Here is a 24502-nt window from a genome sequence, read left to right as displayed (position 1 = left end):
CCTTGTTTTTATATACACGTTCTTGAGTAAACACATTTGGGTTATTAGTTTTAAAGATTTTGGTGTTCTAAATCGCAATGAAAATATATGAAAGCACGAACGAAATACCAAAAAAGCGAGCGAACTATTATGTGTCCTTAAAAGTGTCTTAACACATCTTTTGAAATTATTTTAAAAATGTCATGTTTATTAAATTCATTATTAGCTTTTTGATATAGACCGAATTGAACGAAAAAAGATGAATTTTGCTGTAATGACGATTTTGAAAAAATAAAAAAGACTTTGAAATAAACTTTTTATCGTAAAAGTGTCTGTGTCCTGTAATTATACAGGAAACCCTTACATATAAGTATATATAGCCCCTTTCTTTCTGTGTAGTTATACCCGTTACTCGTAGAGTAAAAGGGTATACTAGATTCGTCGGAAAGTATGTAACAGGCAGAAGGAAGCGTTTCCGACCCCACAAAGTATATATATTCTTGATCAGGATCACTAGCCGAGTCGATCTAGCCATGTCCGTCTGTCCGTCTGTCCGTCTGTCCGTCTGTCCGTCTGTCCGTCTGTCCGGATGAACGCTGAGATCTCGGAAACTATGGGAGCTAGGCTATTGAGATTTGGCGTGCAGATTCCTGAGCTTCTTACGCAGCGCAAGTTTGTTTCAGCACAGTGCCACGCCCACTCTAACGCCCACAAACCGCACAAAACTGTGGCTCCTACAGTTTTGATGCTAGAATAAAAATTTTAACTGAAGTGTATTGTTCTCATCAATACCTATCGATTGACCCAAAAAAAAGTTTGCCACGCCCACTTTAACGCCCACAAACCGCGAAAACCTGTGACGCCCACAATTTTCATGCTAGATAAAAAATTTTAACTGAAACGTATTGGTCTCGTTGATACCTATCGATTGATCCAAAAAAAAATTTGCCACGCCCACTCTAACGCCCATAACGCTTAAATCTGTATTCCGCCGGTAGGTGGCGCATTTTAATCTCTCTTTGCTGCTTGCATATCTCCATATAGCTGAGTAACGGGTATCTGATAGTCGAGGTACTCGACTATAGCGTTCTTCCTTGTTTTAATTTAATTTTTTCATTTCTTGGTTACAATATTATTTCATAGTGCAACATCGATATAGTTTCCCTTTTTTTAACATACCCGTAAGAGCTTTATAATTATTTAAAAAAATAGATTTTGTGTCGGTTTTCCACGACGATATTAAATGCCCTGATTAGTTATGGCCACTCCTTGTGGGCTGCCAAGTTGGGGGTCACAAAAAAGGGGGGGTCTTAAAAGTGCGTGTGCTAGAGTGTGAGGAAGAGTAGAAAAACGAACGACACAAGAACAAAAGGTACGCTAGCTTCGACAGCGGGCGTTTGAAATTGAAAAGCCAAACTGTGAAGATCATGCCACGTGAAAGAAAACGTTTCTGCTTGAAGCAGAACGAAGAGCAGTCTGAAGCGGAGGACAACTCTAGTGAATCCGCGACATGAGAAGTGGGATTGCCCGTGCTACCCTGGGATCACATGGACGCTGTTCAGGGAGCTATTTTTGCAGTATGTCGCCGAAACGGAGACCTTGGCGGCAACTGTTGTAAATCTCCTAGATGGTCAACCAACAGAGGAAGAATCTATGCCCTTGTATGGAAACAGAATATTAGCATCTTTGGTGTCCGGGTGAAAGTCCCTGACAGTAGAGCTTATTGACGCTTTAGTTGCTTTGGCCCGCGTGGCTTGAATAGACAAGCGATTGCGACGTTTGGCTTTTACTGCAGAAGTTAATTCTCGGAACGAGTTGCAACAGAAATTATAAGCCTTTTCCTTTGATGCTGGAACGAGCCGCGTTACTGGCGATGTCTTGTCACCCCCGGCTAATAAGAGAAAAATGCAATTAATGCAATTAGTTCCTCCCCCCCTTGCTAGTATGATGTTTCTTGTTAGGAAGAAAAATGAAACTGACCATCTCTGTGTTGATTATATGTACTGAATGCGAATAGTATTTCTGACAAGTATCCGTTGGCAATTATATCGGATCAGATTGTTAGGTTGAGTGGCGCTAAGGTTTTCACCTGCATTGATTTTTTTTCTTGTTGCTTTTGCTTTATTTATTAAATTTTTCTTTAATGAGCCGCTCTCTGCTTTGATATAATTTATCTTTAACCGGCGGTATGCCAAGATCCCTGTGGATGTTTTCGTTCCGAACATACCATGGTGCCCCAGTGATTGTTCGCAATATTTTCGATTGTGAGCGCTGTATAATATTAATGTTGCTGTTGCTTGCATTACCCCAAAGCTGGGAGCCATAAGTCCAAATGGGCTTAAGAGTGCAATTCTATAGTAGAACCTTGAGGTCCAGAGACAATTGCGTACTGTTCAAAGATAGCGGGGGGCACAATTGTCAGTTAAGAGTAAACGTTATATGCTTACACTTTTTCATTAATTTTGATTCGCCAGTCTGATAGACACTTCTCAACTACCACCAGATGATCTGAGCTGTTGCTTTAGTTGGTCATCTCGATCGGCTCAGGATTGCGGTGTCGTTAGAAAATGTAGACGTTACTAGCCTTTCGTATGTACGAATGTCTGCTGTGTACGGGATAGCCAGAGTAGGGCCCAGTGGGCTACCTTGTGGAACTCCAGCTTCAATGGTATACTGGTTGGATGTTGTTGCATTGCATCTCACCGCGAAGACTCTGCGATAGAGGTAAGACTCACGTAACTTATGAGTGTTTTCTGGCAGTATTGTTATAATTTTATGCATAAGGCCTTCAAGCCAAGCTCAGTCAAATGCTTGGGAGACATCGAGGAATATCGCACTACAATATTCACAATGTTCAAAGGCTGTACGAATTTCTGATATTATCCGGTTCTGGTGTTATAAGCGTTAGAAGACATTTTTATACTAATTTGGACAGGCACGATGTACGACGAGTGAAGTGTGTGGTCTTCCCCAGGCTTCGGTATCATTTTAATAATAGACGTTTTCCATTTTTTGGAGAGTACCCAAGTTTTTTGATCCCGTTAAAAAGCTTGCATATGAAATTCACTGCACAGTTTGAAATTTCAAATATCATTTTTGGGGTTATTAAGTCCTTTTCTGGTTTCAGTTGCTTCCTAATAACATTTACGATTTCACGTGCTCGAAAGAAAACCGGCTCTCTTGCTATTTCACTGCGAAGTGACGGTAGGCTCTGTCTTCGTCCCTGTGGAGTGACTGTTTCCTTCGGAGAGCTTACATTTGGATGAGCTCTCAGCAAGGGATGCTTTGTAGTGGTCGGCGATAGTGCTTCTTGCTTAAGGGCTTAGGTGGGTCTGCGGGTCGCTTCGTTAAAAAGTTGCTTCGAATGCGGTGATCTGCTGGAATTGTTGAAGTCCAAGAACTGCCCTTCCGTTTTTGAAAAGCGCGGTAGGCAGTTGAATGCGGCGATAGTAATACTGTCGTTATTCTGATAGTAATATTATAGATGTAGCTTGCGGTCAAGTAAATCATGTTTTAAATTTATTAGGACGATTACTGGATTCATGCTGTGAGGAGTTGAATAACTCCCCACAAATAGAAGCAGCAGCAGATGGCCGGTTGCTTACCAGATACGCGGCGAATTTGCGTAGTAACGGCGCGGCGAGGAGAGTTTAGAGACCAAGGATGGAGAGCGAGAGAGTTTGGAGACCCAGGATGGAGATCGAGAGAGTTTGGAGACCAAGGATGGAGAGCGAGAGGATGGAGATCGAAAGAGAATGGAGACTTCGCGGGCAAGGCAAGAGTGCCGTGTGCAAAAGCGGATAACGGAACTCCACCGGACTTTGGACTCTCCCGTGAACTTTGGACCGGGAGAGGAAGTGCCACATCTCGCCAGTGGAGCGGCACGCAAGCGTGCCACAAGCATTACGGGAATCAGCGGGACTGCAACAGTGGGCGGAGCATCGATTGGAAGCGGTACGTGAAGGACAAGTGGGTCAACCAGGAGGCACGAACTTTGGACCCAGAGTGGAGAGATCCAGCGGGCCATACGCAAAAGGGAAATAACGGTTCCCGGAGGCCCTATATAAGGCCGCAGAGCGCTGGATCAGTCGATCACGAGGAGAAAAACCTTCAAGATCAGTTAAAGTACCAAGTGAACAGTCAGTCAAGCAAGTAATCTACGAGGGAGCCACAACCAAGCGAGTCGTCGGAAGCAGCGCCGTGGGGAGCACACAAGGAGCAAGATCGCCACGTCGAGACGTTCGGGATTGGGACATCAGGAATCTCCGAATTGAGACACAAGTGGCTGAGTTCTGGAAGGCATCACGGGGCTAAGTCAAGGCGTTTGTTTTCAATCTTTGTCACGACCACACCCTGGCGAGTCGCCCGGCGGGTCTGTCAGAGACAAGCAAAAGAGTCCTACGACGAAGAACCGTCAGCTTGGGGAGGAAAGTTGTCTGCGACCCAGCGTACCTTGCCCGACCAAGCAGGACCTGGCGTGACGGACGAGCAGTAGATCGATTTGCGGTTTCAAGAGGCGGCCGCCTGGAGAGCCCTGCGATTACCGGGGAAGTTCCCGAACAGCAACCGCCCAACTCCCCGTGTGCCAGATCGACGAGATACTGGTCAGGAGACAGCGCAGAGGACTTCGACAGCGACGCCAGCAGACATTTCCGGCAGCCACGTTACCATCGCCGCGCGGAGGTCATTGGGGAGCGCAGGAGCGTCGCGGACGTCACGCATTAGGGTGGAACGTTCGTCTGCGCTAGGCGTAAAGCAAAGTGAACTGCTAGGCAGCTTCCTGGCGGCAGCCTTGACTGTCAGCGCGATCTGAGCAAGAACCTATCGGGACTGTCCGGGACAGAGCAAGGGACAGGTATTGCCTCGAAAGGAGTCGGCCTGGAGAGCAAGGCTGTTCACCGTAGTCTGAGAACGGTGACGCTTCCCTAAGCCCACAAGGCCGAACTCTCTGCGAGTCTAAGGCGCAACAAGCGACTCCGAGGCAGCGCGTCGGCAAGCAAGCAGAGGCGGCCACTACGAGCGTACCGAAACCCAGAAGCCAGTGGAAGCCGAGTCAACGCGTTGAGGAGCCAGAAAGAGGAGCGCCAGCAGCCGGCGGAACCAGAGCCAAGAGATACCGAAGCCAGCCCAGTACTAATATAAATGAAGCGGTTAATATATTTTATAATGTATTAAACGAAGTTTTTAATACATGCGTTCCTACGTATTAGCCTAAAATTTCAAGCCAACCTCCGAGGTTTAGCAAAGAGCTGGCACGACTTTTACTCTGGATCCAAAACAGTTTTATAATTTTGTTAACACAAGGCGTAAATCTTCAAGTTACCTATCCTCACTTAAATTTGAAAATTCGGCTGCTAACACTGATCAGGTCATAGCCGATCTTTTTGCACAGTTTTTCAAACCACCTATTCAACATCAAGTCCTCCAGATCATTCTTACCCATAATTTTTTGTCCTGATATAAGTGAAAGCTCACTTCTTCTAGATTTGCAAAGGGTCAAACCAGTCCAGAGTCCCTGGATGTGTGCTTAGGTATTACGCTGAGACTTTGTGTAAACCACTGCACAAACTTTTTACTTTGTCTTTAGAAACATCCCATTTCCCACGCAGATGGAAGGAGTCGTTTGTTAGCCCGCTTCATAAAAAAGGGAGTAAATTGAACGCATGTAATTACAGAGGTATTTCAAAGCTATCAGCTATACCGAAGCTCTTTGAGAACATTATTACGCCCCACTTACAACACAGTTGTAGGTCCTTATTTCCTCTTGTAAACACGGATTTATAAAACGTAGGTCAACGACAACCAACCTTTTCGAGATTACTTCATTTGTTATAGGTGTTTTTACACTGGTATACACTGATTTAAGTAAGGCGTTTGATTCTGTAAATCACCCGACTCTAGTCCGGAAATAGGACCTTTTAGGGTTTTCAGGTGATCTTCTTAGGTGGATCTTAAGTTATTTGAATGACAGGACTCAAAGGGTCATTTTTAAAAACTCTTCTTCAACCCGAGTTACGTCCGGTGTACCACAAGGAAGTCATCTTGGTCCGCTCCTGTTTACATTATTTATAAATCACCTTCCATTCGCCTTAACGAAGTCACGTGTACTTATGTACGCAGATGACGTTAAGTTGTGCCTACAATATAATGACCCCGCACAAAGTTTAGCTTTGTAATCGGATCTAAATGCATTTCAAACATGGTGGAGGAATAAGAATTGAATTTAAATGATTCTAAGTGTAATCTAATGACCTATTTTCGTGTCAGCCCCCACTACTCAACTTATACTTTGAGTGCGTTAGATAGGATATCGCATGCTGTCGACCTTGGAGTCCATATGGATCCTAAACTTAAATTTTCTGATCACATTACTACAATAACAATTAAAGCCAGGGGCGTGCTTACATTTATCAAAAGGTGGTCGAAGGAATTTGATGATCCCTATGTCACAAAGACCTTGTTTATTTCATTAGTGCGACCAATTCTTGAGTACTGCGCTCCTGTTTGGAATCCCCAATATGGGGTGCATATAGACCGGAATGAGTCTGTGCAAAAAAACTTCATAAAATTTGCCTTACGGATACTTAACTGGGATACAAGCCTAATACTCCCACTACTCTAGTAGACTACTTCTAATTAGCTTGCCATCGTTAGCTAACCGTAGAACTATGCTTGGTATTACGTTTATTAGAAATCTTATTCATGGTGATGTAGAGAGTCCCGAGTTACTGCGTCGCCTGCATTTTAATGTGCCAAATAGATTCACTAGAAACTATATTCCGTATTAAATCACTGTATCTCTAATTATGCAATGCATGAACCTTTTAGAGTACTTTGCAATGAATATAATAGACTATATCATCTTATATCTACTACCGACTCACTTCCTATCTTTAAATCAATAATACTATCCACCCTAATAACTAATTAGTTTTACTTGATGTACTTTGTCTATTCGTATTTTGACCTGAATTTTTAATTGTCTATTAATACATTGCCTTTTTCTTTGTCCGCGATTTTGTTTACTCGCCCAAAACGGGTGTAACAAGCATTGCTTTGTGTCGTAGGGCCACTTGTTTGTACTGACCATAGTGCATCAACGTCCAAGATAAAAAAAACTGGGACATTAATAATTTTGTTCGAAGTATTCTAACCTATATATATCATACAAAGACATCACACTGACCCGAACCTAGGTTCAAAGCTTGGCTAAAGGTTGAAACTCGGCTAACTCCATGTGGCGCATGTTAAATCGGCTATATGCATATCTCTGGTTCACATTTCCCCTTGTATTGACCAACTGACCCAATTCTGAATTCCGCTAGGGTCGGCCTGCAAATTCAAATTCACCGCTTATTGCTTCTGTGACCGATAAAATTTTCGAGCGAATTTTGGTGCTCTTGCCATTTACCAGACCGCGGCTTTTGCCGTCGGTAGGCGGTTATAGGCTTATTTTTGCTCATATGCCTAGCCCAACGTGTGGCCTCGACCCATACCCTGAGATCAAGACCCTCCTGCTCTACCGACTGAGCTAGCCGGGCTATTTTAGAGCCTCCTCTGCTTCTTTACGTACCAAGAGATTGTTTTATGTTGAATTTTTTATTGTTTTGTTTAAGTTAAGACAGAGATTATGGTGTGTGTCGTGGCGGCACCTCCCCTTTCCGATCGGCTGCCTCCTGGCAACGCTTCTGGCGGATACTTCGCTGCCTGGTGACGGCGTACGCGGTCCTACGCAGCGCATCTATCAGCGGGACTCCTCTCAATACTGCCGCTCTGCCTCGTCCTCCGCCTCCTGGCGTGACCATTCTGCTGTTGGGCAGGGCTCTTCGTGAGCCCTCCACTCGCGCCTTTTCATCGCATTATCACATACACTTGCGTGAGTAACCATTCGTGTCCCAAACATCGCCTAATAAGGTTCAAGTCCCTCTTCTTAGCGTACACTTTTCTGCTAAGGTGAGGGTCCCAATGCCGCTGGTCTTTCTGAGTCATTGCCCTGAGCATTTGCAACACGGATCGGCATACCCATTTAGCTGCATAAAAGCCCGGTCCTACGTGTCGGATTCCTTACTGGGTGAGCAACTCGGCGAACACTTGAGATACGAACTGCTTGCCGTTATCGGAGTGTATAAGCTCTGGCACAGCAAACTGATGAAAGATGTTCTTCTCGAGAAAGCTGGCGACTTCTCCCGCTGTGGGCTTCGGCATCGGCTCCAGCCAGACGAAATTGGTGAAATGGTCTAGGTATACAAAGATAACAGTGTTTCCCAACTTCGTTTACGGACATGGTACCATGAAATCAATGTATAATCGCTTTGCTGGCTGCTTTGCTGACCTTGCATACTTCGCAATTATTTATGGTTTCTTGTACGCTGACCATCATGTTGGGCCAGTAATAGAACTGCCGTATTCTTGCCAGTGTTTTATGGAGTCCCCCATGACCTGCTGTACTAGCATGATAAGACGATATTCTGTCGAAGCTCTAACGGTACCCAAAGTTTACACGTTCGATCTTCCCTAATCAGTTCTTTCGTTTGGAAGCCTATTTTCTTATACACGTAAACATCCGATGTCTGGTTGGCTGGACTTGAGGTCAATTTGCGCGTTTGGGACTACACTACTCGTTCAATACTCATTGACTCCGGTCGTGGATTGTAAATGGCTAAGAAAAGTGCGGTGCTATTAATGCTGGCGCAGAAACCATGCCGGTCTTCAAGGCCTCGAACGATTTCACGCCTGCATGGTCAAGCTCATACTTTTTGGTTCCATTTTTTTCAGGCTCTCAAGAAGTGGAGCTGCAGTTTGCGTGTTGTTCTGAATAAAACGCCGGAACTATCAGGGCATTCCGAAAATTCTCCGCATTTGCTTAGCAGACGTAGTCTTTGGAATCTCTTGTATCTCTTGTAGCCTGTATTTTTGATTGGTCCGTCATTTAAACTCACGAGGACAATATAACCCAGATACTTGGCTGGCATAAGTTTTTTTTTTCAACGATAATTGTCAGCTTTGTCCTCCTCAAACAATCACGTCCTGTCGTAACATATTTAAATGTTCCTCAAAAGTAGGCGGATAAACGATTATATCGTCGAGATACTGAAAAACTTTGCGCGGATGGAATAATTTTGTCCATCAGTACATTTTCTGCATTAGCCAAACGGCAACACCGTAAACTGCTACACTGTAAAAGCTATCTTTTCCTTGTAAGCGACATTCTTTAAATCGATTGCTGAAATATGGTATGTTTCTTGCAGTCGACTAATAAGCTCTCAATGTGAGGTAAAGGGTATACATCTCTTATCGTCCTTGAATTTACTTTGCACGCATCTCAGCTAAGGCGGCTTGTTTCGTTCACCCTTTCCTTACAAAGATTCACCCAGGAAAACAAAACCTCTTAGGTCGGGGGTAGGGCCGCAAATGACTAACCGGATTACGACTGAAAATGAAAGACGATAAATGCAAATTCGGCATCTCACTGGAGTCGCGTGGCCAGAGCAATTTTCTTGAGATCAACTTTTTCCAGGAGAAAGTCCTGATTACTGGTCCTGCGATCGACCGCATCCTGAAGGAAGTCCACATGCAAACTTCAAAGAACGACAGTACTGGTGAACATAACAAAGAAAAAACACCTCTTAAAGAGGTAAATATCTAGTGACCATTGCACCTTCAACAAACAAAAGTTCTGATATCAAATTTTGTGAAGAAAATGTATTATAAGATCTACTAAGTAAATACACTTACATACATACTTTCGGCACGATGCATTTTAATATGCCCATAATTTGTAAACGGTGGTATTTAGACAAATCATGCTCGAAAAGCTTACAAAATTTTTCGAAATACCTTTTTATCGACATATAGCCTGTAGCCCTAGTAGTTCACAAGTTACGGGTGGACGAAATTGAGCTATTTAAAGCTGTTTTCCCGCCAAACTAGTTAGTTTTTCCAAAAGTGGTAGAACTAAAGTTTTTTATTTTAAGCTGGTTAACAATGTCTACAATTTTCAGGACACTAAAATAACGTTTTGGGACAAACCGATAAAAAAACAAGGAAGAACGCTATAGTCGAGTACCTCGACTATCAGATACCCGTTACTCAGCTAAATAGAGATATGCAAGCAAATCGAGATTTAAATACGCCACCTACCGGCGGTAGACAGATTTAAGCGTTATGGGCGTTAGAGTGGGCGTGGCAAAATTTTTTGGATCAATCGATAGGTATTGACGAGACCAATACATTTCAGTTAAAATTTTTCATCTAGCATGAAAACTGTGGCCGTCACAGGTTTGGGCGGTTTGTGGGCGTTAGAGGGCGCGGCAATTTTTTTTTCGGGTCACTCGATAGGTATTGATGAGAAGAATACACTTATGTTAAAATTTTTATTCTAGCATAAAAACTGTAAGAGCCACAGTTTTGGGCGGTTTGTGGGCGTTAGAGTGCGCGTGGCACATTGCTGAAACAAACTTGCGCTGCGTAAGAAGCTCAGAAATCTGCACGCCAAATCTCAATAGCCTAGCATCCATAGTTTCCGAGATCTCAGCGTTCATCCGGACGGACAGACAGACGGACAGACGGACATAGCTAGATCGACTCGGCTAGTGATCCTGATCAAGAATATATATACTTTATGGGGTCGGAAACGCTTCCTTCTGCCTGTTACATACTTTCCGACGAATCTAGTATACCCTTTTACTCTACGAGTAACGGGTATAATAAAATTTTCATTTGAGAACTCCTTTTGAAAGGAGAATCGGATTTTAACAAATGAGGTGTCATTCGACGCGTATTTTAAGTAAAAACAATGAACTTGTGCATTTAACTCCAACGGCCCCAACACTTTTCTACACTTTCGCGTCTTTTTCTCCCAAGCCAATTGATTTTTACTCGTTACTCGTAGAGTAGAAGGGTATACTAGATTTGTCGGAAAGTATGTAACAGGCAGAAGGAAGCGTTTCCGACCCCATAAAGTATATATATTCTTGATCAGGATCACTAGCCGAGTCGATCCATACTCGGATTAGGCATGCAGATTCCTGAGATTCCTGCGCACCGCAAGTTTGTTTCAGCAGAGTGCCACGCCCACTTTAACGCCCACAAACATAACCCGAATTGATGTGCCGGGATTACAATGTGTACTTTTATATATGGGTGTCCGCGCCAAGGAGGCGCTACTGTGATCGATTAGTGGTTAACAGACGAGAGCAGTTATGTCCAGATGGCCTCTCATCTCGCTCTCGGACTTTTAACAGTCTCCACCTTCGCTCTCCTAGCATTAGATTTAAGTTCAAGCTGTCAGTTCTAAGTTACCAAGTTTCAGGCTTAAATCAGACCGTTTCCGCTCAAGCGACCAGGCTCTGCCATTTTTCTATTCGAGCCCCTAATAAGCCAGGCCTCCAGCTAGAAACCGCAGCTTACGTCTTGCCTGAATTGGCCGGAATGCTACCATCTTACCCAATCCCACGAGACGCGTTGATTGATTTACCTGCCATTCCCCTGGCAGATCCAACATTTTTAGAGAGTTCCCAGATAGATATTCTGATTGGAGCCAACATTTTACCGTCCGTGTTGCTGAGCGGCACGCCCAAAAACATTTGCGGTTCTCTCCTAGGTCAGGAAACTATTTTCGGCTGGGTGCTTTCCGGCCCAGTTGCTAGTACATCGATCCAAAAGCGGGAGTCAGCTTTCACGACCCAGATAACCGAAACGAGTGACAGGGGATTGGAAAAACTTCTCACTAAGTTTTGGGAGGTGGAGAACATACCAACTAAGAGGTTAAAAGAATCCGATTCCTATTGCGAGAGCAATTTTCTCCAAACCACCACTAGAGACGCAAGCGGTAGATACGTGGTAACTTTACCGTTTCGCGAACCTGAAAATTTCGGATCCAAATTGGGGCACTCGCGATCCATTGCCCTAGCTCAGTTTCTTAGAAACGAAAACCGTTTGAAAAGAGACTTTCCATTAAAGGAGGAATATGACTCAGTCATTCAAGAATATTTGGATCTGGGTCACATGAGAGAAGTCCCCCCGTCTTACGATTCTCCAAGCTATTATCTTCCACACCACGCCGTGGTCAAACCTGAGAGCACCACCACCAAACTTCGCGTGGTATTCAATGCTTCTAGTCCTGTATCAAATGGGACCAGCTTGAACGATATTCTTCATGCTGGACCAGTCCTTCAATCTGATTTAACCATTCAGATCTTGAAGTGGCGTTATTTCCAATACGTGTTCAGTGCAGACATTACAAAGATGTACCGTCAGATCTGGGTCGATCCCAAGCATACGCCGTCCCAAAGAATTTTATTCCGGAATAAAGAAGGAGAAGTAAGCGATTTCGAGCTAAAAACCGTCACCTTTGGTGTTAACTGTGCACCTTTTCTGGCACTCCGCGTACTCCAACAATTGGCAGATGACGTAGAAAAGGACTTCCCTAAAGCAAGCAATATTGTTCGGCATTTTATGTACGTAGACGACGTTCTGGCAGGGGCCGATTCCATTCAAGAGGCTCAACTTGCGATCAGCGAGCTTCACCACGCTTTTAATCGCGCCGGCTTCCCATTAAGAAAGTGGACAGCTAATCAGGAGAGTATACTCGAAGATATCCCAAACGAGCATCTACTCCACGATGACTTTCGTGACCTTAAGTCCGAAAGTTTTGTCAAAACACTTGGTGTTCGGTGGAATGCGACCTCGGATGAGTTCTATTTTGTCCCACCGCCAGTTTCGATTGAATCTACTTATACGAAGAGAGAGGTTCTTTCCCAAATCGCGAAACTTTTTGACCCAGCGGGATGGCTGTCCCCGTTTATTGTCCGCTCAAAAATCTTTATGCAAGAGATTTGGTTGCAAGAGTTGGGCTGGGATGAAAATATCCCCGCAGAAATGAATCAAAGATGGCAAGAATTTTTGCGCAGCTATTCCGAGCTTGAACAGATCCGTATTCCAAGGTGGGTTGGTTTCCAGCCAGAGGTAAAGGTAGAGCATCATGGTTTTTTGTGATGCGTCGCAGAAGGAATATGTGGCCGCAATATATTTGCGGGTTGAAGTAGGCCATAACATTATGACACGTCTGCTTACCACCAAAACCCGAGTCGCCCCTGTTAAAACGGTGTCCCTTCCACGGCTTGAGCTGTGTGGGGCAGTGTTGTTGTCAGAAATGATCGCAGCTATCCTTCCGAATATGCCAATTTCCAATTCTGACATTTTCTGCTGGACTGATTCCACCATCGTCCTCGCATGGTTGAATAAACCGGCATGCCACTGGACCACGTTTGTAGCCAACCGAGTGACCAAGATTACTCAGGTGACAAGCGCTGAGCATTGGGCGCATGTGCGATCTGAGCACAAATCCGCGGACCTAGCCAGTCGAGGCGTGTCGCTGCGGGAGCTGGTTCATAGCCAACTCTGGTGGGAGGGACCGGATTGGTTACAACACCCAAAAGACAAGTGGCCAACACTGGGGCTTGCACCTCCAGTCACAGACATAGAGCAGCGTGCTCTGAAGGTCAACTTCGCAAATTCCCCAGCCGAAGATTTTCTGGAACGGTTCTCCAAGTTGGACAAGGCTCTGCGGGTCCTTGCGTACGTGTTACGGTTCATTGTTAAATGAACCGCAAGATGCCGCAAGATGCCGAGGGGCCCAGCTGATCGGCCTACCAAGGAAGAGGTCCGAGAAGCTGAAAGAGCCTTGATTCTATATGCCCAGCGGAAGGAATATACCCAGGAGCTTAAATTCCTAAACGATAAGTAATGTCCGCGCCAAGGAGGCGCTACTGTGAACGATTAGTGGTTAACAGACGAGAGCAGTTATGTCCATATGGCCCCTCATCTCGCTCTCGGACTGTTAACAGTCTCCACCCCCGCTCTCCTAGCATTAGATTTAAGTTCAAGCTGTCAGTTCTAAGTTACCACTCCAAGAAAGCCCACGCTGCGACTAATAAATTGAATTTCAAGTGAAACGAAGTACAAGTCAGTTTTTCTGTGCCCTGCATATTGCACCCAGGAATTTCCCCACCAAAATCGTGAAGAACCCAGGAAAGCCGCCACACTCCATTTCAATAGATTATGCGAGTGAAAGGGAACTTATTGGCTTCGTTATCATTATGACTTATGGGTTTGTGGCGGCGTTTGGCTGAAATACATTTCGTAGCTGTGAGGTTTTCGGCTCTGTCTTCGTTTAATCGGAGTGACTGTTTCCATCGGAAAGCCTAAATTTGGATGAGCTCTCCACATGGGATGCTTTGTACTGGTCGGCGATAACTTCCCAATTTACCGGCGCTGGGCAAGTTCTTCTTCTCGCTTTAGTGCTTAAGTAAGTCTGCGGATGGCTTTGTTAAAAAGTTGTTCGAATGCGGCGCTTGGCTGGATTGCCATGCGCGTCGTTAACGTCGTTTTTCCGAACAAGTTTTTCGATTTGTAGATTTGTTTGGTATTGGTTGCTTCGCACAGTCGTCTGTTGCGGTGTTGAGCTGCGGGGTTTGATTAATGTGGGAACTTAATTCTTGTACTTTTGCCAGTTAGTTCTATGCTTGATTTTTTTTGGGCTTTAAAGAAGAGTTATTTAGACCGGCGAGTGGTGCGATGATAAGTTCGATAGAGATTTCGCGCGTATTAGATTTCTTGGGATTTTCTTTGTCACAGCGAAGTCAATTAAGTCCCTAACGTTACTGCGGTCAGCTGGCCAGTATATAGGATTGCGGAGTCATCAGAAAATGTGAACGTAAATAGCCTTTCGTTTGTAGGCATATAAGTTAACTAACTAAGTTAACCGCTGACGCGGCATTTGGCCGGATGCTCGTGCATAGCCGGCAAACACAGCATATTTGCGTGGCCGCTATAAATTTCATTTTTGTCAACTTTAAGTTTAGTTCGCTTCAAGCTCTATACGAATAAAGAACACAAGTTCTATAGCATTGCAAAACTCCGTCAACCGCCGTTAAATATCTCTTATTATTTTGCACTGACTGAGTCTCTAGGCCAGCAGGCGAAGGGGGCAGTTACCTCCCAACGTAAGTCATCCTAATCAGCAATTGTGAAGGTACAGCCATCCGGCTCTGACTCCAGCGAGGGGTCCCCGATCTCCACATACGAGAACCAAGTCAAGGCCCCCTCCTCCCCCGCACTACCGAGCGGGCTTCAGCAGGTGCGACCAGCAGCAACTATATTCTTCCCGCGTTCACGGGTGGCTATTACAAGCAGCAGCCTCCAGCGGCTCATCCTCACGCGTGGGTGCTAACGCATCCCCCCGCACCTACGGGAGGCAACCACAAGCTACTGGCCGCCACTCAGCTATAACGGGCGCTCCCAGAAGCGACCGCTTCCTCCGCGCCTACAAGCGGGCATCTCCGAGAAGACCAGCGTTTCACCAGTGTGGCTCAAGAGGACCACCCTTGGCCACACACACATAGAACATATTGTTCTCCCGCACATACGTGTGAGCTCATCGAAGAAGACCACCCTTGACAGTGCGGCCATCGAGGACCACCTCAGGCCGCGCCCATCAACCAGATTAATTTATAAGCTGTGTACAGAATAAACAGAGTAGGGCTCAGTGCGCTACCTTATGGTACTCCAGCTTCAACGGTATACTGGTAGGAAGTTGTTGCGTTGCATCACACCGCGAAGACTCTGTGATAGAGGTACGACTCAAGTAACTTATGAGTGTTTTTTGGCAGTAATGTTATGATTTTAAGCATAAGGCCTTCAAGCTAAACTCGGTCAAATGCTTGGAAGACATCGAGGAATATTGCACTGCAATATTCCAGATGTTCAAAGGCTTAACGAATTTCTGATCTTATTCGGTTGACCTGCTCAATGGTTCCGTGCCTTTCCCGAAATCCGAATTGATGTGCCGGGATTACAATGTGTACTTTTATGTGTGGTATGCGCGTGAGAGGGAACTTATTGGCCTTTACGATGAGGGAATATGTGGTCTTTTCCAGGCTTCGTTATCATTATGACCATTTTTTTGGAAAGTAACCATGTTTTGAAATTTCCTTTAAAAAGTTTGCATATAAAATCCACTCACAGTTTGGAAGTTCAATTATCATTTTTGGGGTTATTAAGTCCCGTCCTAGAGCCTTTTTGGTTTCAATTGCTTACGATTTCACGTGCTATTTCAGTGCGAAGCGACAGCAGATCAAAATAGTTAGTGGCGGCGTTTGGCTGAAATACATTTCGTAGCTGTGAGCAAAGGTTTCGGCTCATTCTTCGTCTAATCAGAGTGACTGTTTCCATCGGAGAGCTTAAATTTTGATGAGCTCTCCACACGGGATGCTTTGTACTGGTCGGCGATATTTACCCAATGTACCGGCGCTGGGCTAGTTTTTCTTCTTGCTTTAGGGCTTAAGTAAGTCTGCGGGTGGCTTTGTTAAATAGTTGCTTCGAATGCGGCGCTATGCTGGATTGCCAATCGCGTCGTTGACGTCGTTTTTTCCGAACAAGTTTTTCGATATGTAGATTTGTTTGGTATTGGTTGCTACGCACAGTCGTCTCTTGCGGTGTTGAGCTGCGGGGTCAGATTAATGTGTAAACTTAATTCTTGTACTTTTGCCAGTTAGTTCTATGCTTGGTTTTTTTTTTTGTTGGGCCTTAAAGAAGAGTTATTAAGACCGGCGAGTGGTGCGATAATAAGTTCGATAGGGATTTCCGCGTACTAGATTTCTTGGGCTGTTCTTTCTCACAGATAAGTTTATTAAGTCCATAACGTTACTGCGATCAGCTGGCCAGTATATCGGGCTGCCAGACGTGCTATTGTCCTTCGGCTTCCTACGTGGCCAGCCGCCGGTGAGTCGTGGCTCTTCTTCAGCACTATTTCCCGTAGAGCTTTCGGGACGCACATCTTCCATGTTGCGACATCCTCGCTATATTCCTGTATAGGGTGTCACCCTTCATCACGTAGTTCGGGTCCTTTTGCGAATGGGTCCTTATCTTTTTCTGCATTTCCTGAACCCAGCTGCATGCTGCAAAAGCTTTCGCCGCCGAACAGTGGTGGCGCCCATAGGACAAAATTAAAAAAATCATAACAAAAATTTGCGAAAAGTAACCAAATCGCCTCTAAAATTACCAAACTTCTTCATAGCAAACCGGTTTTTTCTAGATATTGTAAGGATGCTCTCTGGCCAGGATATATCTCTCAGTCGAAGCCAGAGGTCCTTTTACAAGAAATTTGTAAAGTCACTGAGACATAGGGCTAATATTCGCGGAGCGAACGATGATATTTGATCAATTATACCGGAGATTCCGCGTCTATCCAATCGAGGGGGGAGGGGGGTGTTCCAAGACCAATGAGGTTACGGTAACATCAGAACACCAAGTCCTTTCGTGTCGGAAAATTCCACGGGTTGGACGTTTGGGCGAGGCCGCAGCCGGGTTCTATCGTACGTGGCCGAGGTATGAGGCCCGCGAGGCCAAGAATTCCACGGGCTGGACCTTCGGGCGAGGCCGCAGCCGGGTTCTATCGTACGTGGCCGAGGTATGAGGCCCGCGAGGCTAAAAGTTCGACGAGCTGGACCTTCGGGCGAGGCCGCAGCCGGGTTCTATTGAACGTGGCCAAGGGATGAGGCTTGCAAGGCCACAAATTCCAAGGGCTGGACCTTCGGGCGAGGCCGCAGCCAGATTCTGTCGTGGTTGGCCGCGCGCCTGCGCGACCGCTGAAACCTCCGTGTGGCCTCTCATCCTTTTTCCCCTTGCCTCGTCAGATAGGTTTGGTATTTTCTCTATTTTCTAGTATTTTTCCTTATGGTTGCCACCTCGGGCGGGTGGTGCGGAACGAAACTCGACCTATTTTGGTTTTGCACCCGAAAGTCCATATGTTCGCTTTCCACTCACTAAATCATAAACCTTCACTTTATATCTCTTACGTACTAATTATAATAACGCCAAACTTAGATAACTACTGCTTATATACACATTGTGGCGGTCTAGCCGTCAGGCAGGATCGTCACACCCCCCTTTCCTACCGGGGGCTGATGATGAGCCGTCCGTCGCTCTTCTCGGTGACGACGTAGTGCCAATCCATCCGACAACTCGATTACTTCTTCCATCTGAAAGCGGAGACTAAACTTATAGATACGAGACGCTTATTGTTTAAGCTCCCTACCTATCGGTGCAGTGAAACCTCGACTTAGAGTACTTAGACATTAACATTGTGTGTTAGCACAATTCAACTTAGAAATTACCGTGTGAACCTCTATCCTGCTTGACCTTTCGCGTCGCCTCCCAGGGCAGTCCCGTCGTCTTCTTCCGCGGCTGCATTCCCAAAGTCCTCAGAGTAATAGGGTTTAAGCTGGCTGATGTTGGCGGAGCGTGAACGCCTTTCCCATGGGCGTCGCAACAGAACCAGGTTAGGGGATATGAACCTCGTTACGGTGTAGGGACCGTCATATTTGGGGGCCAATTTGGCGGCAAAAGCTTCGGCCGCCTTCGAGAGAGGATGTTGGCGTAGCCACACCTCGTCACCGAGCTTCGGTCTACACCCACGGCGTCGAAGGTTATAATGGCGTGCTTGCTCTTGGGAAGCACGTTGGAGGTTGGATCTGACAATATCGAAGATTCCTCTGAGTTGGAGCGCTTTTCCTGCGGGGTCATTCGATATCACCGCCGATCCAGGGGTGACCTCGTCGCATAACATAGTAGGGAGTATGGGCTCGCGGCTTTGCGTCAGGAAAGCGGGATTTCCGGTAATAGCTCGTCCCAGGAACTTTGGTCTCCCTCGGTGAGTTGAGCTATCATCGTCTTGACCGTCCGACTCGTCCTCTCGTTAGGGTTCTCCTGTGGACAGTATGGAGCAGTATATTGGATCTCTACCCCTATAGTGTGGAATTACTCTTTCAAGTCGCGGCTGGTAAATTGAGTACCGTTATCGCAGACGAACTTTCCGACTCGGCCCAGTATCCGTTCCCGGAATGCCTTCTGAACTTGGGCGGCGGTAGCTTTCCGTAACGGGATCAGCTCCACCCATTTGGAAAAGATGTTATGAAATACGAGGAGCATGGTATTCCCGCGTCCTGACCGGGGTAGCGGGCCGACAAAGTCTGCGCATAAAACAACAAACGGTTCGCTTGTTATGCGGGTTAACATTTTGCCTGCCGCTTTCGTCTGGGCGGTTTTGAACTTCTGGCACGACTCGCAGTGCTGGACGTAACGCTTCGCGTCCCTAAACATGCCGGGCATCGTGGCATTCTTGGAGGACTCGGACTCTATTTGAACTAGGGACACACAGTTTCCACGGGAAGTAGTCGTCGTCATCAGCTCTGTGTCCCAAATTCCGGTATAGTTGTCCATTTTTCATCATGTAGTCTGAGAACTTTTATCTTAACTCGCATACCTTGGATCCATTTACAGGGTGTGACCACTTCGGCCATCTGTTGCAAGACTCCACAGGGTTGCCGGGATAACGCGTCCGCCACCACGTTCAATTTGCCTCGACGGTACCGCACGTCGAACAGGAACTGTTGCAACTCCAGCACCCATCTTGCTACCCGACCGGAGGGACTTTCGATGGAGTTCAACCATTTGAGGGCTAGGTGGTCGGTAACCACCTCGAACCGATACATTTCCAAGTAGCACCGCTTTTTTCTGATAGCCCATATGATGCCTAGACACTCTTTTTCTGTCGTCGTGTAATTGCCCTCCGTGGCTGTGAGTCGACGGCTGGCGTACGCGATGACTCTCTCCTGGCCCTCGATATCTTGCGACAAGACCGCTCCGAGCCCCACGTCGCTAGCGTCAGTTTGCAACACAAACGTCTTGTCGAAGTCGGGACATCCTAGCACGGGGGCGGTGGCTAACCTTCTTCATACCTCTTCCATCGCGTTCTGTTGCTCGGGACCCCATGCCCACTTCCGGCCTTTCTTTAACAGGGCGGTCATTGGTTGTACCACGGTTGCGAAGTTAGGGACGAACCGGCGATACAAAGAGGCCCTGCCTGCTGTTGTTCCTCCGTGGCGCCTATAACGATGATTTCGTCCAAATAGGCGAAGGCGAACGGCTCCATGTCCGCACCAATCACGCTATCCAAGGCGCGCTGGAAGGTTGCACTGGCCGAGTGAAGCCCAAAGGTCATGCCCTTCCACTGGTATAGGCCATTGCCCGGAACGGTGAAGGCCGTGAACTGACGGCTATCCTTGGCCATGGGTATTTGCCAATAACCGTGCTTTAAGTCCAACGTCGAAATGTACCGGGCTTGACGTAGTTTTTCCAAGATGTTGTTGATCCTGGGGACGGGGTACGCGTCGGGCACTGAGTGAGCGTTCAATTGTCTATAATCAAAGCACATGCGCCATTCACCCGTCTTCTTTTTGACCAACACTATGGGTGCGCTATGCGGGCTCCGTGAAGGTTCGATGGCGCCTTCTCGGAGTAGTTCATCCACTTGGGCGTCGATCACGCTCTGCATTGCCGGGTTCCTTGGGTAGTACCTTTGTTTCAAGGGTTTGTCGTCTCGCATTATAATCCGATGCTCCGCCACGTGTGATACTCCTCGAAGCTGCTTGAAAAGTGTCAACTCACGGGTGATGAATTCCCGCTGGTCGGGACTTAGGTCATCCTCTTCCGTCATTGATTCTCCATCCTCTGCTTCGTCGATTTCGTCAGGCCGAAAGTCCTCCAAGGCTCTTCCCGGTTCGTCGTACCTCCTGATCTCGTCTCCTCCGTGGTCGTTCTTTCGTTCTCCTGATGGGGTCATCTGGCGCATGATCCGGTTGTGCACGGGGACCTCACTTTGCTCTGTATACATAGTGTCTTTATCGTCGGATTCCTGCTTTCCTAGAACCGTCGCACTCCTTCCTTCGAGTACTTCCGGGCTCGTATCCTCTGACGACATCCGATCGACTTTACTTGGCCGCAGCCGGGGGTCTTCCGCCGACGGGCTTTATTTTACCTTTAAGGTGGCTTATCCGCATTGTATCTGTGTTCCCATCGCCGCCAAGAAATCCATGCCTAATATCACGCGATCCAACATGGTTGGCATCACCAAGAATGGCATCCACACTAGCGTGCCAGCTAATTCCACGCGAGTGCGCCATAGCTGCTTCACTGCCAGGCTTGACCGATCAGCTAACGCTATCGTAGTGATTATCTCTTGCAACGTAGCCTTCGCTCGCAAAGCTCCTCGACGTTCCCGTATCCACCGTGGCGTCCACCCATCGGCCTCCGATCTGCGCGGTAGCAGTGATCAGGCCGTTGCTTATCCTTAGTGGTGGGTTCCTTGATGTCGGGCTGCTACTTCGTTCGTCTCCGCTGCGCCCGCATCTCGGCGAAGACGTCGTTCGTTTCCCGGGGTATCTCGGCGACAACAATCGACAGTCAATATGTTATTACGAACAGTCCAAACAAAAGTTCAGGCGTGCATTAGTAAAAGCCCGGCAAAAGTGGCCGACTTCTCCGCACCTGCTACAAGCTCGCTGGACGTCGATGTTCGATAGGGGCTGTCTGATCATTTGATGAGTTGCATTCCCTCCTTGAATGGGTATCTCCGGGCTTCGAAAGGGGTTCGGCGTCCGATGAGGGCTGGCCCTATCCCGGTCCGTAGCCCCCACGCTAGGAATGCCTGCGCGACTCGACGTCAGCTGCCTCACACTTTCGTATTCCAGCGTCTCGAACTCGTGGCGTCTTATATACAGACGGTATTCTGGTGCCATATTTTCATAGGTCTGATGAAGTTCTTCCTCCTTTCGGTATCCGGCTTGTTGCATCTTGGTCCTTAACTCGACCAAGTACTCCTTAAATGTCTCATCCACTCCCTGGATATGGATTCGGATCGCGTCCTCTAGTCGCTCGAAGTAACGTGGGGGCAAGAAGAAACTTAAGAACTCGGCCCGAAACTCCGCCCACATAGCTGTCTGTAAGTGGCTCGTGCGGAACCATCGTGCTGCTCTACCTTCAAAAATCTCTGACATGGCGCGGGGTATCTCCTCCTGATTAATTCCATATGTTGCTATTTTTTCCTCCAGTTCGGCGATCAAGGTCAGAACCTTCAAATCGTAGATTCCATTTGTGCATTCGCTTGGCTAGCAAATGTTGGGGCAGAGTGATGGTGAATGGAGCTTCTGACTCGGGCGGTTTCAACCCGCCGTGGTTTCCGAGGGACGGGACGATGAAATCTCGTGACGTGTCGGGGTGGACTCCTCGATGGCTTGTCAGTCTTCCAGGAGAGGTGTAGCCGGCGAAATGCGGGACCTGACTCTGGCTAACTTGGGCATCTTGGCTCCCGACATAAGCCCTTTGTCGTCTTCTAGCCGGTTCGGAGTTGCAGCTCTCGAGCTATACTGCTCCTGTAGTTGAGTGAGTCGTTTCCACACCTACTTTGGAAACGATCCTGTGCTCACGAGTGTAACGAATGCCTTCTGTGTTTCTGCTACGGGGCCGTCGGCGCTAAACCCGAACTCCATTGCTAGAGCGGCTAATTCATCTTTGCGGCGGGCGTATATCCATCGTACTCCTACGCCTGGGTTTACAATCGAATCGGCTTCTTCGTATTCGCCGTCGGACTCCTTCGGGTTAGCCATAGTTTATTGCGGTGCGCGAATCTCCTTTTCCTTCTCCGTTTGCTCCTTGGAGTCCTTCACTCTAACGGTTAATAACGCTCGGCAGTAGCACGATCCTTCGGGATAAAGATCTTTATCCTAGTTTGTATTTAGGCCACTTTGGTGTTGCTCTAGTTAGCCTCAATGTCCCTGCTCGGGCGCCACTTGTAAGGATGCTCTCTGGCCAGGATATAACTCTCAGTCGAAGCCAGAGGTCCTTTTACAAGAAATTTGTAAAGTCACTGAGACATAGGGCTAGAGAATAATATTCGCGGAGCGAACGATGATATCTGATCAATTATCCCGGAGATTCCGCGTCTATCCAATCGAGGGGGGAGGGGGGTGTTCCAAGACCTATGAGGTTACGGTAACATCAGAACACCAAGTCCTTTCGTGACGGAAAATTCCACGGGCTGGTCCTTCGGGCGAGGCCGCAGCCGGGCTCTGTCGTACGTGGCCGAGGTATGAGGCCCGCGAGGCCAAAAATTCCACGGCTGGACCTTCGGGCGAGACAGCCACCGGGTTCTATCGTACGTGGCCGAGGTATGAGGCCCGCAAGTCTAAAAATTCCACGGGCTGGACCTTCGGGCGAGGACGCAGCCGGGTTCTATTGTACGTGGCCAAGGGATGAGGCTTGCGAGGCGAAAAATTCCACGGGCTGGACCTTCGGGCGAGGCCGCAGCCAGATTCTGTCGTGGTTGGCCGGCTTACTTCCTACCGACCGAGCTTTCCCTATTCCGCGTGTTTCCCTTTTTTATTATTTCGCCCGCGTGCGCGACCGTTTGCCTCCAGATACCAGAGCAGAGAGAGAGCGGAAACCGCCGTGTGGCCCTCTCATCCTTTTTCCCTTTACCTCGTCAGATCGGTTTGGTATTTTCTCTATTTTCTAGTATTTTTCCCTACGGTTACCACCTCGGGCGGGTGGTGCGGAACGAAACTTGACCTATTTTGGTTTTGCACCCGAAAATCCATATGTTCGCTTTCCACTCACTAAATCATAAACCTTCATTTTATATCTCTTACGTACTAATGATAATAACGCCAAACTTAGATAACTACTGCTTATATACACATTGTGGCGGTCTAGCCGTCAGGCAGGATCGTCACAATATCTAACGGGACTTTCTAAAAATAGAATTGAAGCTGTGAACATTTGCAAAGCGCATCTGCACGCATCGCGAATTTTTCACAATAAAAGCGAACTTCAAAGTGTTCAGTCAACTAATTACGCTGCCCAATTTAATTTATATATAATGGATTTTGAAGTTAAAGGTATTATATTTAAGTTTCAATATTAATAAAAGCTAAATTGTGTTGTCGTTATTTTGAAATTAATTCTTTACTTTATTATATTTTTAGTATCTTTTGTATTCCTGTTTTTTATGTTTACTAAAAGTTTTAACTGTGTCGACGGTCGAACATTGTAATCGATAGGTAGACTAAGTATTTTAAGAGAAATCTAGTATTTGTTAATTTATCCGATCTCGTATGGATTTCTTGGCCCTTGAAGTGCGGGCCTACTAATATCGGTTTAATGGATGCCACAATAAATTGTGCTTCTCATTGTCTTGTGAATCGTAGGAGGGCACACTGCGGTAAGATTAAGTTAGTTTGAAATGTATGAGGCTGATTTGAATTGTTAACACCAGGCGCACGCCGCTCTTAAAGTTCACCCTCTCTTCGGACCTACGCGTGTGGGGTAGTCGTTAACAAGGCAACTCCATATGATGCAAGACAACTCCTTTTTTTCGCAGTCCTAGGGAGACTGTAAGGGCAACTTGCGCTGGAGGACGGCTTGACGACCAGCTAGAGAGTTGCCAGGAGCAATTCCCGTACCAGTAGAGGAGTCGCAGGCAGCGACATAGACGGGCGCAGACAGCGCCGAACACTGGGTACGGACGGAGTCGCAGTCAGCGACAGGGAGACGCAGGCCGCGTCAGTTAAGGAGACCGCAGACAGCGGTCAGGAGGCGCAAGGAGCGCCAAGCACGGGGTCCGCAG

The 24502-nt window shown here is 46.9% G+C and overlaps 1 protein-coding gene across 1 annotated transcript; it reads left to right on the top strand.

Moving 5' to 3' along the window:
• The first annotated feature begins 9415 nt into the window (after positions 1-9415).
• On the top strand, positions 9416-13585 carry LOC139354284 (uncharacterized). The gene is made up of 3 exons (XM_070998504.1): positions 9416-9578; positions 11489-12628; positions 13254-13585. The coding sequence occupies exons 1-3, from the start codon at positions 9416-9418 to the stop codon at positions 13583-13585; spliced, it is 1635 nt and encodes a 544-aa protein (XP_070854605.1).
• Positions 13586-24502: the final 10917 nt, after the last annotated feature.

This window comes from Drosophila suzukii (genome assembly GCF_043229965.1).
Source record: "Drosophila suzukii chromosome 2 unlocalized genomic scaffold, CBGP_Dsuzu_IsoJpt1.0 scf_2c, whole genome shotgun sequence".
Lineage (NCBI taxonomy): Eukaryota > Metazoa > Arthropoda > Insecta > Diptera > Drosophilidae > Drosophila > Drosophila suzukii.
This window is presented reverse-complemented; position numbering and strand designations above follow the sequence as displayed.

What these genes read in the sequence shown, in the direction of transcription:
- LOC139354284 (XM_070998504.1), top strand. Translation starts at nt 9,416, where the DNA reads ATGAAAGACGATAAATGCAAATTCGGCATCTCACTGGAGTCGCGTGGC. An exon ending in TTCAAAGAACGACAGTACTG is followed by an intron (nt 9,579 to 11,488) that starts GTGAACATAACA and finishes CAACATTTTTAG; the next exon opens with AGAGTTCCCAGATAGATATT. An exon ending in TCGTGACCTTAAGTCCGAAA is followed by an intron (nt 12,629 to 13,253) that starts GTTTTGTCAAAA and finishes CCACGTTTGTAG; the next exon opens with CCAACCGAGTGACCAAGATT.